Here is a 12729-nt window from a genome sequence, read left to right as displayed (position 1 = left end):
GCATCGCAGTCGTATTTCCGTAGGAAGGAAACTAATCTGTTGCTGGAGGCGAGCAGTTTTGATCGTATTTTTAAAACTTGCATCTTACACAATTTGAAGATGTTCTTCAATCCACGACCCCCATCCTTCCTGGGCAGGTATAACCTTATGGTGGAGGACTTGGGGTGTAGGCATCGAAACTTGGTTAATAATTTTCTAGTGAGTCTGTCAATGTCATGTAGGTCGGTGTCAGTCCATTTGATCACGCCGAACGTGTAAAGGAGCACTGGGACTGCCCAGCTATTTATTGCAGTGATGAGATTACTGCCAGACAGTTTGGTGTTGAGGATTTTATTAACTCTTTGCCTATATTTGCCAAGAAAGTCCTCTTTTAATTTCTTATGGTTTATCTTGGCATTCTGGTTTATTCCAAGATATTTATAAATAGAGGCAGAGTTCAATTCCTCGATGCCTTCAAATTCAATGTTGGTGTTCGTTGCCTTGCCCTTTTTAATGCTTATTATTATTATTATTATATATATATATATATATTCGTCAGGTCTACATAATGATCAGAACTTGAATAGCTTGATAAGTTTACATACCTCGGCAGAATCGTGATAAGGAATGACTATAATGATATATCACGCTAAATAAGAAAAAACAAGGGGCATTTTACAAAAAGAAAACGCTTATTCGTTCAAGCCAGGGTTTTGGCAGTGTGACGAGAATCCACTTATTCAACACAATCGTCAGCCCAACTTTTGCATGCAAGACGTGGAAGTCATCCGTACAAAATCGAGCAGAGGCTAAAGTTGGCTCAGCAGAAAAGGCTAAGATGGATATTAGGCGTCACAGAGATCGGGTCACAAATAGAGAAATCCTATGCTTAACGGGTAATCGACCACTTAGCAAGGCTGAGGCCGAGCCTCACATTAAGTTTGTGGGACATGTTTTATGAATGAATCGTCCACGTCAAACTTGGCTTCGCACCTTCATGAAGGACCTTAGAGCAGTGGACATCTGTTTGGGAAGAAGCTGCAGACATTGCAGGAGATAGCTAGCCGCCCCATTAACACATAGATAGGACACACACACACAACCACACACTCATACACACAGTCATATACACACTCCAACTAATGACAATATAGTCATTAAAAAAAACAGCCTACACTTAATAGTTTTCCATATGCACCTTGCTTGTGTGTCCTTATCTAGAACTTCCCGTTACGTAGATTACATAGGACATGTAGCTCCCTGACATGCCCGCCATCTGAAAGGCAAGATAGGTCTTCTAGCAGCCTCTAATTAGTCATGTTCTTCAAGATTCTATTAACGGCAGTGGCAACAACTTTTGTATTACAGCTGGGTAAGGCAAGAACTTTTAATAATAAGATTTGTTAGGAATTAAATCGTTACAAAAAAATAATTCTTATGTTTTTACTACTATTATTATATAAAAAAACACAATAATATTCAGAATCTCGCATACACACACTCACACACTACTGATAAGGAAAATTTTCTCATTTAGGCAGCGTTTCTCAAACTGTGGTTCAATCCACCTACTTTCTTATAAGGGAGACGCGAAAGCATTTTTTTATATACAAATGCTCTTAAATTTAACTATTCATGGGTGGACAGACGCTTGTTGGAATCTAAAGATTTTCCTAGAAATTTGACAGTTTATGTATAGCTAATTGGTCACATTGTGAAAACTCTTTTTTGACCATAATAGTTTTTTAACTATATTCATCTTAAAACTTACTTTGGCTTACGACTTTTCATTTTGAACAAGCTTCAGGGGGAATTCCCGCAAATGTTTCTTTGTATTCATTTAGGAGTTGAATAAATAAATAGACTTACATGAACATTTTGCGCACCGTCTTTATCTAGAAAATATGGAAGTTCAATTTTTATATTGAAGATTACAAGAAATAAACAGAATGGGAAATTATAGACCAAGAGCTGCGTCCAGAGGAGGAATTGATATTTGAAAAACAAACTTTTTTTTACTTTAAATGTTTTAAAGTCAGAAAATCTGTCATTTTCCCTATGTATTTATGAATCCATATTTGAATATTAATCAACTAAAAAAAAGATACTATTGCAATTATGTGAAGCTTTTATATTTTGTACACATTTTTCTCCCACTTCCCATTCTCGGATCAATTTGAAATGTCGCATAATTATTCATTATCGATGACACTACATGAATCAATAAAAGAAATGGACCTTTTACTTAATCAATTAGTGTTAATTAATTAATTGTGTTTTATATAGAAAAAAGGAGCTTATTCCTATAGTATTGAGAAATGTGGCAGCCATTTTTAACGTTTTTCTCCCTTTCATAAGCTTTTTCTTTGAATATTTATTTTTATTTGGTTTCTTTTTCTTTTTAGCTGTTTTTAAATATCATTTCCTGGGTTAAAGACTTTATAATACCTAATAGTTTTCTTTTTCTTTTAGTAGGAGCTTTACAGACGACTGATGTATGCCCTCCAAACCTGGCCAGAGACCGCTACCTACAGGTGAGGGGCGACTTCTGCTATCAGTTTGTGGAGTACAGGAAGGTCACCCATTCCATGGCTCAAGCCAGCTGTGAGAGAAATGGAGGAACTCTAGCATTAATCAAAGACCAGGCCACTCAGAATTACATCCACAATCAGATTTTAAACACGTATGGGCACCCTCGCCAGAGTGTGTGGATTGGACTCACCGATATCACTAGAGAGAATCATTTCGTTTGGGACGATGGCACCGTGCCAGTGTACACTCACTGGGATGCCGACGCGGGCCCGGGGTCGATTAATCACGCCTTACACGACTGCGTGGTCCTAGACATGTATGCCGGGGGAAAGTGGCGCGATATCTACTGCGACACAGAGACGCTCCATCTCTCCTTTGAAACCGAGGAAACCCATGTCTATATTTGTCAGTATCCAATCCAGGCGACCAGCAGCACGTCGTCTCGAACTCAAAACTTGCCATCCACGACAACCACTTTTGACGCAGGGGATCAGATCACAACAGAGGCTAGTACCCAAAACCTGCCATCCACGACAACCACTTTTGACGCAGGGGATCAGATCACAACAGAGGCTAGTACCCAAAACCTGCCATCCACGACAACCCCTTTTGACACTGGGGATCAGATCACAACAGAGGCTAGTACCCAAAACCTGCCATCCACGACAACCACTTTTGACGCTGGGGATCAGATAACTACAGAGGCTAGTACCCAAAACCTGCCATCCACGACAACCCCTTTTGACGCTGGGAATCAGACCATAACAGAGGCTCGTACCCAAAACTTACCATCCACGACAACAGAGGCTCCCACCACATTTGAAAGTAGTTCTCTTGCCGATACTACTAGCATTCAGACGTCAACAACCGAATCCAAAGGCGTGTCTACTACTCCATGCCCAGTGGTAATCTGTTCCTTAGGCTGTAGCCCTGTTAGTTTTACGAATGGAGAACACTATGCATGCCCCAAATGTGTGTGTCCCTAGATAATAATAACACTACTATGTTCAGTTTATTGTCAAGAGCCATTTAAAAATAATAAACTATATTCCTGTGTTGTCTAGTCTGTTAGTACTGTCTTGTCTATGCCTTAGTAACTGACATGTTCTTTTAAAAACAAAATATGAAACATTTATAGAAGCCAGAAGTGGTTACGTGAAAGTGTAGGTCTGAGATAATTTTCCTGTTGACTACGGTGTTTTGTGGTCACGACAACGACCTAACAATTGAAATTTGTCATTTTCATGTTCATATAAGCATTACATTATCGCTAGTTTTACCTACCACCCAATCACCTGATCCATTCTTACCTCCTATGTATGTAAACAACAAATGCAAAATTAGACGAGTAGCCATTAGAAAGAGAGTGAGAGAGAGAGAATGAGAGACAGACAGACAGACTGTCACAGACAGACTGGCAGACAGATACGTATATATGTATGTGTGTGTCTGATAATCTATCATATTGATCAAAGTTTACTTAATAACAATTGCATATATAAAGATATTTTGGAAACATTCTTACACTTGCGTTAGGTCAAAAACTAGAGAGTAGTGAATGATTAGTGGAAGTGAGGCGAGAAGACCACATAATGACCAAAGGCTGTAAGAGCCAGCACTAATAAAATTTTTTTTTAAAAACAAAGCTTAAATTAAGTGTAATTAGATTTAGTTGTATTAGTTTTATCAATTATTATTTTACATTGATTCTTGTGTTGTCACGTAAAAGAGATAATTGTGCAACATTTCAGGTTAATCCAAGATTGAGTATAGAAGCAATAACTTGTACACACCAGACAGACAGAGTGGGTTGATATCAGTTTTGTAAAAATAAAAATGTACGCGTAATTGTCGCAATTGTGTCTGTTTACAAAGGACTCACACACCTAAGCACCTTTCATAGTCCAGTTTCTGACCAAGGTCACGCACACACTCAAATCATTTACATTTACACAACTATGTTACACAAAAGATCTATAAATATATAAATGTCAGTAGCAGCCAATTCGTGTTCTTATCTCTCGCTCTCTCTCTCTCTCTCTCTCTCTCTCTCTCTCTCTCTCTCTCTTACTTGTAGTTTTGCTAATTACTCATGTAAATGCTAATCAAACGATTGCTTAGATAAGACTAAGTATATTTCTATAGGCTAGACCTAACCTCGGGTCAACTCGCCATGTTTTCTGTGACAACAATTGTCTTGCTGTCTACACTTTGTTTTCTAAATCTGGGTAAGGGAGACAAGTTTTACATTTGAAATTGTAAACTCTTTTAAAAGGTTAGATTTAGTTGCTTGTAGGTTTTATTTTATGTGTAGGCTGTACTGTAAACCCAATAGGAAGCTTGAACAATATGTTTTCATTGTCTTATTCATTTAAACTAGTTGTTTCAGAAACATTTTGTAACACAACAGAAATATTTCCTCACATCAAAACGATTTGGTCATCGGCCACACTATGTTGCTGGATGTTGTCCACATGTCTTAACTAGCCCCTCGCCCTCGCTCTGATCTCCGATTGGCTACCTGGTCGTCTGCTATGAGCTTCGGACTGGCGTCACTTTGGTTCCCAGTTCTGATCCTGCTCTGTTCCCTATTGGAGGTCATCTCTGATCCTTCTCTGTTCTCTATAGGAGGTCATCTCAGATCCTTCTTTGTCCTCTATAGGAGGTCATCTCAGATCCTGCTCTGCAGTGGCGTAACTAAGGGGGGGGGGGAGGGGGGGGGGAGAAATTTAAAATCCCCCCGGGCCCCCACCTAGGGGGGGCCCCCAAATGGGTTTCCGAAATTTATTTGTAAATACATAAATTAATATATTTGATTGACAAATAGTGTCAACGGGTGTCTTTTTTTTCAACATTTATGGATTAAAAATTTATCACACAGACTAAACCTAGATCTAGGTCTATCAGTACGTTGACTTTGTTGACATTTTAAAAATATTTTTTCCCACAGAGATCAAAGTTTTTTTTAAAGTTAGTTTTACATTTTAAACTTTGTTGCCACGAATAAAACTGCATGATATACAGCGAATTCCAGGTATCTTGTTACCTTTACTAATAATAGATGTAAATGGCGAGTATTTTATGGCTACACTAATTAACCTTGAAGCAAAATTTACAGAATCGAGTATAACATATCCTAAAGTTATTCTTAATAATGCAAGAATATTCCATTATTCGGGTTTGGCGTCTATAATTTCAGAATTAAACTTCACACTCGAGTTATTACCCCTCTATTCATCTTTCCTCAATCCAATGGAAAGTCTATTTTTATTTCCATCTAATCCTTTTGCTTTCGCACAAAACATAAACAACAAACAATAACGTAATATCATATAATATTAGCACATCCTTCCTTTTGAAGTTATTATCACACCCTTCCTTTTAAAGTTCTTATTAAGAGTGATATCTACCATTTGGGGGCCCTATGCAAAACTGATCGCGCGGGGCCTAGTCTGGGTTGGGATGAGCATAATGTCAATATTATTTTTTTTGAATTAGAAAATAGGCCTACTTTCGTCTTTGCAATACATTTTTATCAAATGAAAGCTCGAAATGCCACTTTTTATTTATTGGCACCCCTAAATGTCAATTTCGTCTATTCTTCAGGAGATTTGAATAAATTCAAAAAAAGTTCAGGACTTTATCGTATATTTTGCCTTTTCATGAGATTTCCTGGAGGCCCTGGAAAATCAGGAGGTCACGAAAACCCTGTTATTTTATATACGTTATAATGGTTTAATTTAATAATGTACACTTAGAATTAGCGCGTGTCCTATGAAAGCGCGGGGCCCACTGCGACCGCATAGGCTGCAGTGGCCTTAGGCCGGCCCTGTCTACTAGGAACTTTAACAATTCGTCCACTTCTGGTTGTCTTGACTGGCACAACAAGTTCTCTAGACGTTGGTCTATAACTGTCTGTTTCGTTTGTTCCAACAGTTTGCAGTTCATTGTCTCCATCGGTATCATAGTACCCAGAGATGTCTTCATCGAAACTCTTATTCAAAAAGCGTTGATTTCTTCTGTATGTTTTTCCGTTTGTCTTTATGATGTAAGATCTGGGTGCTGAATGTTTTTTATGACAACTGCTTTCTGCCATGTTGTAAAATGTTTTACATGTTTCGGATGTTCCTTCAGAGTTGAAGATAATTACTTCCTAGTCCAAACCTCCCGCAGGACGACGGGGGATGGGAGCGGGCAGGGTTTGAACCCGGGACCATCGATAAATCTGAACGACAGTCCAGCGTGCAAACCGCACGACCAGGCAGCCATCATGTTTGACCTAGACGAACTCTCCGACAGAATAATCTTTAGGTAGTCTTGCTTTTGCATTGTATTTCACTTTGCTTTTCATCTGTCGTTCGTTGAGTAATGTCTCTGCATTTTCAGCTACCGATGGTTTCAATAGTTTGGGATCAGTTCAAATGATTCCCTGAGTCTTCTACTCGTCACCAGTTGTGATGGTGAATACGGCAGTCCACTTATCGGAGTATTTCTATACTCGAGCATAACGAGATATGGATCTTTCCCACTTTTGTATGCTCTGAATCCTTTTGCTTGCGCACAAAACATAAACAACCAACAATGACGTAGTACCATATAATATTAGGACAGAATCTTCTTCATGCAGTGGAAAATTAAGAATTTTTTGCCTATCTTGAATTCTGGTCAAAGCTCTTGCTCCCAATTAATATACTTCGGAAGAAACTACAAAAGTCTGGACTGCATATATGGAAAGCTGCTAAAGAAATTAGTACCCTTTCATGCTTTCTGCAAAATGATGAGAAACTGACAAAAACCCAATCCATCAAAAAAGCAAAAGAAGGTAGTGAATACTATGGATTCCCTGTAATCCCTGTGGGAAGCGTGGTCGAGAGGCTAAGTGCGCTTGAACTTGGCTTGTCTTGGCTACCTAGAAGGGGACTCGAGGTTCGACACCCGACTCGGGCAGAGTTGCGTTTACTGAGCGCCTAAAGGCAGAACGGAAAACCAACTCCTAGATTGGACCAAAGCGCTCTGAGCATGCTATAAGCATGAAAGTAACGCTATATAAAAGCTATAGAAGAAAGAAAAGACTTGATGGGAAGTTGAGTTCTAATGTAGGACTGTCAATAGAACTACAATTCAAACGTGCTGGACAGATTTTATATGGAGATGAAGGGCAGATTTCAAAGGCTGGAAAGAAAATGGATACCTTTGGGTTTCTTCTTGAACCAAGACACCTGTTAGATGAAGACCCGCTTATGACAAACTGTGCTACTTTTCCTGTTTGTATGATGTCATTGGTGCACGAGCACTTTTCATCAACAAACTAGTAATACAATCCTCAATAGACATATTGAGGAAACAGGCTTCATATGGTAAAAACTTTGCAACCTCCTCCGAATACTGCTAACTCAGGCCACTTCCATTACGTCATGTGAGAGATCATTCTCAAAGCTCAAGTTCATCAAAAGCTATCTCAGGAGCACAATGACACAAGAAAGGCTTATCATGGCTTTAATGTCAGTGAAGTCACAAATACTAGAAAGTATCGATGAAGTTGATGTTATAGATATCTTTGCTGCACAGAATGCACGACGTGAAGCGATATCAATTGAGATTTGTCACTTGTGCATTATTTAACTAATAAACAAAGCTTTTATTCATTAAAAGAGTCTTGATTACTTTTTGTTAAGTTTACTGATATACTGAACCAATTTGATTTGGGGCTTATATAATTATGCGTACATTATTCCATATCATATGTCGAATGTCAAAATGCAAGGGGCCCCCAAAGAGGTCAATCCCCCCGGGCCCCCAAATCCCTAGTTACGCCCCTGCTGCTCTGTTCCCAATCGGAGGTCATCTCAGATCCTGCTCTGTTCCCAATCGGAGGTCATCTCAGATCCTGCTCTGTTCTATTCTACTTTAGTATGAAATCTATTTAAGGAAAGTAACTTTCTAATTTTAAGTACAGCGCTTCATTAAAAATTTAACGTTTTTGATTTTTTAAATAATAATAATAATAATGACAATGTGAAGTGCTATTAAAGTTATGTTTTTTTTTAATTTTGTTTAATTGATATATCTTTCTTTAATGTTACGATATGTTTTCACTGGTAAAGATTAATCGATAATTGTATAAGTAGACAGGAACATCACAGTTCATTATATCCAGCAGTTCCCCGAACATTGTAATGAACGTACTTTGAGAATGAACACAAATCTATCTTTCTCCTCTCTTATCATTCCAAGCTGCTGAGAAATGTGTCCTTAGAGACTAAGCTCAAAACCACAATGGACTTTCTCCTCTCTTATCATTCCAAGCTGCTGAGAAATGTGTCCTTAGAGTTTTTGAGATCAAAAAGGGACTTGCCGACAGACAGACAAACCACACAAAACTATTAACCGCTATTCCCGTTTCACATGATTAATTGATTAATAATTTTAACCCTTCTTTTTTTTTTTTTTGTTAAAGCAGCGCAGCAGACGGATGTGTGCCCACCTAACCTAATTAGAGACCGGTACCTTCAGGTGAGAGGCAACCTGTGCTACGAGTTTGTGGTCTACAGGCAAGTGACCCATAATGTGGCCAAGGCCTATTGCCAGAGGAACGGGGGCACCTTGGCGCTGATTAAGAACTTGGAGACCCAGAACTACCTCTACCGCCAGCTTTTACACACCTATGGACTTCCCACGGCAAGGCCGTGGATTGGGCTTAGCGATAGTGTCCGAGAGAACCATTATGTCTGGGACGATAATACCATCTCGGTGTTCACCCACTGGGCGGCAGGCGAAGGCCCGACAGCTACGGCAGACCATGAACCTCATGACTGCGTAGTCATGGACATTGCAGCGGCTGGGAAATGGCGGGATGTTAGTTGCGGGGCGGATCCTGCTATTGTTCCCCATGAGGCCCACATCTTTATTTGCCAGTATCACGTCCATGTGGAGCTAAGTACGGTGTCTCACAGTCAGACATCAGTCACGACTACTGACGAAGTCCAAACGACTACGGAAACCACTGTCGTGATTGAGACCACTTCTGATGGTGGGGTGCAGAGCTTATTTACAGACAACACAAGCGTTTCTTCTATCACATGTCCATCTGTAGTTTGTTCTTTGGGTTGTAGTGTAGTTAAAATTAACGCATGCCCTGAATGTTCATGCGATACGTTTTAACTTCTTTTTTTTTATGTTTAACTTGAGTATTCTAGAAGAATGGATTAAAACCATCTCTATTTGGCGTAAAACAAAAACTCTAAAGAAAGTCTAAAAATCATAAAAAATATAAGAATACATGCAATTTATTGACATCTTGGTGCCATTTAGTTAATGGACATTTGCATGGCATTGGATTTGCTGTTGCTATTAAACCCTGCTATAATATATTTATAACATGCAGACATTTGTATATTAAACAGATAGACAGCATAGCTGAGTAAAACTTGAAGGGAAAGGGGGTTGTTTAGTTTTAAGTTGCTCACATATTTATTTCAGTCAGGCTGCTTGTATTTTGTCAACCCTGTAGAATGTAAGATTAGTTTTGTTGTTGTTTTGTTAATATGTAAAAATTGCTTGATGGAACTTTACAAGTCTAAAAAGAAACATACATTCGTACACAAACATCTGGTGCTCTCTGTTTTTATTTCTTTTTTCAGGAGAGGACATTTTTTTTTTCTATTTTTTGTACCTTCTTCGTGTAATGACTTCTTTCTTATCTCTCTCTATTCATTCCTTTCTCTTTTCCTCTTTCATCCTCTTATTCAGCTACACCTCTCTCTCTCTATCTCTCTCTCTCCTCTCTCTCTCTCTCTCTCTATATATATATATATATATATATATATATCTCTCTCTCATCTCTCATTCTCTGGCCGGGAGTTAAATCCAGTACGAATCCAGGAGCGGGTGGAGTGTTCAGTTGAGTTTGGTACAGTAGTACGTAGTTTCTACGACAGTTCGGTTATCTGCTGTAAAGCATTTGTACAGTAGCACGTAGTTTCTACAGCAGTTCGGTTATCTGCTGTAAAGCCTTTGTACAGTAGCACGTAGTTTCTACGGCAGTTCGTTTATCTGCTGTAAAGCATTGGTACAGTAGCACGTAGTTTCTACGACAGTTCGTTTATCTGCTGTAAAGCATTGGTACAGTAGCACGTAGTTTCTACGACAGTTCGGTTATCTGCTGTAAAGCATTGGTACAGTAGCACGTAGTTTCTACGGCAGTTCGGTTATCTGCTGTAAAGCATTGGTACAGTAGCACGTAGTTTCTACGGCAGTTCGGTTATCTGCTGTAAAGCCTTTGTACAATAGCACGTAGTTTCTACGGCAGTTCGGTTATCTGCTGTAAAGCATTGGTACAGTCACAGTTACATGTTGCCAATCGTACAGTATTGACTGTTGAATTATTAGACATTAAAGAGCCCTGAGTTGTTAAGTTCTTTGAATTGGCTGTGTTATTTGGTGTAGTGTTTGCAGAGAGCCTGGTTACAGTATAGTTAATCTTCTTTGTGCTAAACCTAGCCTATAAAAGACGCGTTTTATGAAGTTGATTGTTAAAAGATTGATTAGATAAGCTTTATTGTTGCTCATCATTGTTTAGCATGACAAGTTAGAAAGGCGTGCCAGATATTTTTTTAAGTGCGGTTTACTTTTGCAATAAGCGTAATCTTAGTGGACGTTAAAACAGTTAATTACATAAGGTTTTACCTCTGAGAAATCTACAACATTGACGGAAATCTTTTTTTTTAAATCAATTTTTTCTTATCACGAACCCAAGTTTAGATTGTCAATGCGCACTTTTTAAAGTCTTATCAAGTCCTGTAACTTGAAGTTTAAATCTCTCGGCCATCTTGTGATATACAAAAATTGAAGTCTATGAATAGAAATAGATCTGTTTAAATTGCTGCCAATTCACATTATTAACTGAATGCATTTAATTTTTTTATATAATAATTGTAAAATAGAATCAACGTAAAGAACTAACGACAAAATGTATTAAACAAGGATTACAGAGTAGCCATTAACAAAAAATGGTTGCCTGGTGACGTGGTATACACTTGCGCTTGTCGCACCGACGGTCTTGCGTTCGAACCGTGCCAATGTTATCCCCTAATGTCCTGCTGGAGGTCTAGGCTAGGACGTAAGAATCTTTATTTCTGAAGGAGCCCCTGAAACCTATACAAGAAACAATGAACAAACCCAATGGAGAAGGGGACAAAATAAAATCCATACAATTGGAAAGCCCATCTGGCAACATCAAATTTTCTTCTTTTTTTTTTATTTGGTTATTCAGTTTTAATATATTGGTATTATTGCTCTAATTTTAATCGTTTCAACCATTAACAGCATATTAACAAAGATTTTATGTACGTTTTTTTAATATGTAAAATGTGCGATGGCTTAGTCTGCATCATATGTGGGAAAAAATTGTAGGATAAAACTGGGTTTGCGTAGTAATATAAAACACCGCACTCCTAATTAATCTTCGGAATGAAAGACATTACTTTTATTACACTTAAAATGTACGCTGTTGTTATTATTATTATTATTATTACTACTATCATTAACAATTTTAACCTGTTAGCAGTAGTGTGTAATTAAGTTACTTTTCACCAATCTAAGTTTTTCAATGTTTACGAACAAAGTGCTGTTTTTAAAGTAAGCATTTCGATTTTTAAAAAAAGAACATTTCAACGAAACAAAATAAACGGAGTTAGAAACTCGTGGGCGGCCCCTACTAGTCAGTTGTACTCACATTTCACACTGCAGATAGACATCAATATATTGCAGTATTGTGGGTGCGAATCGACACAACGTGTCTATTGCATCGTTGTTATATTATAATATGTATATATTACTTGCTTATATATGTACATATGTTGTTTTTTTGTGTGCTAAAAATATCAAACTGTTTAATATAGTAATTATGTGTGTTTTTGTTGCTTAATACTCGATAAGACTTTGACATGCTTGTTTAAAAAAGGTTTTAAAATTGGTGTATTTGTACGAAAAAGAAAACAATTGATATATTTATTATAAGAGCAAAAGGATCCACTTCCAGATGACCAAGGGTAGCCGATGCAGCTACTGACAATACAGAAATTGTATTTTCAACAGCATTTGGTTTTTGAGATCTTAACATGACGGACAGAGACAGAACAACAAAACAGAAAGTATTGAAAGAACAAGAAAAACAATATTTAAAAAAATTGTTAAAAAACAACGTATAAACAACAGAAA

General features: G+C 38.0%; 1 protein-coding gene across 1 annotated transcript; it reads left to right on the top strand.

Annotated features, from left to right (window-relative positions):
* Nucleotides 1–1174: 1174 nt before the first annotated feature.
* On the top strand, nucleotides 1175–10112 carry LOC106071493 (aggrecan core protein-like). The gene is made up of 3 exons (XM_056023393.1): nucleotides 1175–1351; nucleotides 2452–3489; nucleotides 8969–10112. The coding sequence occupies exons 1-3, from the start codon at nucleotides 1297–1299 to the stop codon at nucleotides 9670–9672; spliced, it is 1797 nt and encodes a 598-aa protein (XP_055879368.1). The 5' UTR covers nucleotides 1175–1296; the 3' UTR covers nucleotides 9673–10112.
* Nucleotides 10113–12729: the final 2617 nt, after the last annotated feature.

Source organism: Biomphalaria glabrata, chromosome 3 (assembly GCF_947242115.1).
Source record: "Biomphalaria glabrata chromosome 3, xgBioGlab47.1, whole genome shotgun sequence".
NCBI classification, from domain to species: domain Eukaryota; kingdom Metazoa; phylum Mollusca; class Gastropoda; family Planorbidae; genus Biomphalaria; species Biomphalaria glabrata.
Note: the sequence above shows the minus strand (reverse complement) of the source record. Positions and strands in the feature narration are given on the sequence as shown.

Bases quoted from the DNA above. Each gene is read 5' to 3' on its own strand.
- LOC106071493 (XM_056023393.1), top strand. From the start codon at position 1,297: ATGTTCTTCAAGATTCTATTAACGGCAGTGGCAACAACTTTTGTATTA. The intron at 1,352-2,451 runs GTAAGGCAAGAA...TTTTTCTTTTAG, and splicing joins AACTTTTGTATTACAGCTGG to TAGGAGCTTTACAGACGACT. The intron at 3,490-8,968 runs GTCCCTAGATAA...TTTTTGTTAAAG, and splicing joins TGCATGCCCCAAATGTGTGT to CAGCGCAGCAGACGGATGTG.